The sequence below is a fragment of the Austrofundulus limnaeus genome, unplaced genomic scaffold, assembly GCF_001266775.1.
Source record: "Austrofundulus limnaeus strain Quisiro unplaced genomic scaffold, Austrofundulus_limnaeus-1.0 Scaffold1707, whole genome shotgun sequence".
NCBI lineage: Eukaryota > Metazoa > Chordata > Actinopteri > Cyprinodontiformes > Rivulidae > Austrofundulus > Austrofundulus limnaeus.
In genome coordinates this window covers 11,477-14,210 of record NW_013954109.1, presented here as the reverse complement: position 1 = coordinate 14,210, position 2,734 = coordinate 11,477, and the positions used below count along the sequence as shown (strand labels likewise).

Genomic DNA, 2,734 nt, shown 5'->3' with positions numbered 1-2,734 from the left:
AAGAACAAGAGTGCATAAAGGTGAAACTTGGTAAACATTTGTGTCTGCTGCAGCTCTACAATTTTTTAATGGAAGAAAGAGATTTGAACCCATATTATCAAGTTTTGTGTCATTTCAACCTTTTAACTCCCATAATACCTTCAAAAACACAACTTTTTTTAAAAATACGTAAAAAAGTCTGAAGTCTAACATGGCTTAGTATTCTCTGGGAATACTCTAGGCACTAAGTTTTTCTTTTGAATGCCTTGATAGTCTTGAGACTTCATTGTGCCATGCACAGATTCAACACTCCCGATGTCAGAGGTTAGGTTAGGCTAAAAAATGTCCTACCTCCTCCTTGGTGAAGAAGTCCATTTTCTTTATTTCCCCTCTTTTTTCCTAAATGTTTAGTTTTCTGTTCGACTGTGCTCTGTCTGCTCCAAATACATTTTAAACAGAAAATCTCRTCATTTGGACACAAGTTTTTATGAGCTCTAGCTAGGTCTAGTGTTCGTATCAATACATAAAAATTAGCAGACTGTGTCCACATGGCGTAATTTACCAAAGAGACAGAATATGTGGAGGAGTTGGTAGTTCTGATTATTGTTGACAGGGGGAGTATATGATGTTTAATACTAGAAGCACTCGGACAGCACAAACCTCCGCCAAGACCAATTTCTCCCGTCTTATTTAACCACCYGACAAAAATCTGTAGGCTTGAACTCACGCCGTAACGTAGCCCTGGCCAGGTAACATTGCTCAATGGTATGAACCAATCTAAGTCAATCCTCGTCTGTACAAAAGAAATTTAACATTCATCTTACAATATTGAACTTATTAAAGCATTATCTATTAACATTCAAGGTTATTTCCTGMTCWTCTTACRAATTTATGACTTTTTCCCAAATCACACACCATTCCCTATGGGCAATATCAGGTCAGGACTGACAGCTGTCTCACAGATATGACTCACACATGTGACTTAAAGGGGCACACCAATACTATAGCGCCACCTGATGGACACTTTGAAACCCACTTGGGACGTGAAAAAGAAACAATGGTGATTTGACGTGTAAATTCCTGTCTCCGCATCGTGATCCGGAACATCACCAAAATTTAATAGTGTGTTCCTTTGGCCAAGTACTCACATGTGGTAAAAAATGTCATGACAATCTGTACACAAGTTTTTGAGTAATGTTGTCCACAGACAGACAGACAGACAGACAGACAGACAGACAGACAGACAGACAGACAGACCAAAAACATCACCTCGCCCTTGGCGGAGGTAATAAGTATGATAAATCTACTGACAAACGCAGTGTGTTAGCCTGTATGGTTCTATAACTGTAAATAAGACAAAAATTGAGATTGAATCACTAAAACCCAATTCAAATTCCATTTTAAATTGTCCAAATAGTCGCACCTCACCTCTTTATGGAGCGTCTGTGTCTGTCTGAATGTCTGATGAAACTGTGACACTAATTAAGGTCAAACAACTGATTTGAAACATTTCTGTAAGTCAAAGCTAACTAGTCTCTTGAAAGGCACCAACAAATCTGTCCGTACTATCTGTAAACATTTCTTTGTAAAATAAACAACAAATCATTTTGCACAAATTGTTTTAATGTATCGCACAGTATATTAAGAACAAACAGATGTACATTAGACAACAACTTTTACTTGAATCACAAGAGAAATGAACTATTGTTTTAATAAGCTGTAAGAATATCAAAGAAATTATTCTCATCTTGTAATTTGATAATAGTGTGTGGAATTTTAGCAGATGAGTAAAAATCAATTTTTGCATTAACATTGTTTTCTTTTTATTCCAGACAGGACTTAGTGGAGGCCTGTTCCCTCGACCAGGCACACCCAGTCAGTCTGAGTGGGGCGGATTAGGTGGCGGTTCCAGCTCTGCATCATCTGGCTCTACCTCTTTCAGTCTAGGTAGTACAGGGTCAGGCTCAAGTTTTAACTCTGGATTTAATAAGCCAGGAGGAACTGGAGCAGGCTCATCAAGATCAACCTTCCCACAATCTGGGTCAAGCTCAAGTTTCAGCAACACAGGGTCAAGGTCAAGTTTGAGCAACACTGGGTCAGGGTCAAGTTTGAGCAACACTGGGTCAGGGTCAAGTTTGAGCAACACTGGGTCAGGGTCCAGTTTTAGCTCCGATGGGAAAGCTTTAAATAAGCCAGCAGAGAGTGGGAGGAGTCCAACAGACAGTAGGTCATCATCTGGGTCAACAGGGTCAAGTAAAAGTGGGTCCACCAGTTCTGGGTTTAATTGGCTATGGGATACCAGCAGTCGCTTAGATCAAAGTAAGACGGACAATGCACTGGGTAAAACATCTAGTGGGACTAGTTATGGTGGAACTGGATCTTCTACTGGAGGGAAGGCGAATGGACTGGCAAGTGACTCAGGTAGGACTGAAAAAGAAAAAACYCTGTAATTTCCAATCAGAATGGTTTCAAACACAAAGTGTGCTGTTCAAAAATACCATGTCTGAATAAAAGCAGGACCCACTGGACTTCTTCTCAATTCTTTATTCTCGTCTCTGACTCTGATCGGGTACGGCACAGCGTTCAGCACAGGCTCAGCATAAGGCCCTGAGCTAAAACCCAAACACAGCAGTCCAGTCTGTACTGGAACCCAAACACACGGTCCAGTCTGTACTGGAACACAAACACAGCAGCCCAGTCTGTACTGGAACCCAAGCACAGCAGTCCAGTCTGTACTGGAACCCAAACACACGGT

General features: G+C 40.8%; 1 protein-coding gene across 1 annotated transcript in view; it reads left to right on the top strand.

Moving 5' to 3' along the window:
- The window catches only part of LOC106536156 (keratin, type II cytoskeletal 2 epidermal), a 21,245-nt gene that overhangs the window by 13,696 nt on the left and 4,815 nt on the right, over positions 1-2,734 (top strand). Inside the window, exon 4 of the mRNA XM_014033355.1 lies at positions 1,812-2,400. Coding sequence (XP_013888809.1) covers positions 1,812-2,400 — 589 coding nt within the window. The remainder of the gene's footprint in view (positions 1-1,811; positions 2,401-2,734) is intronic.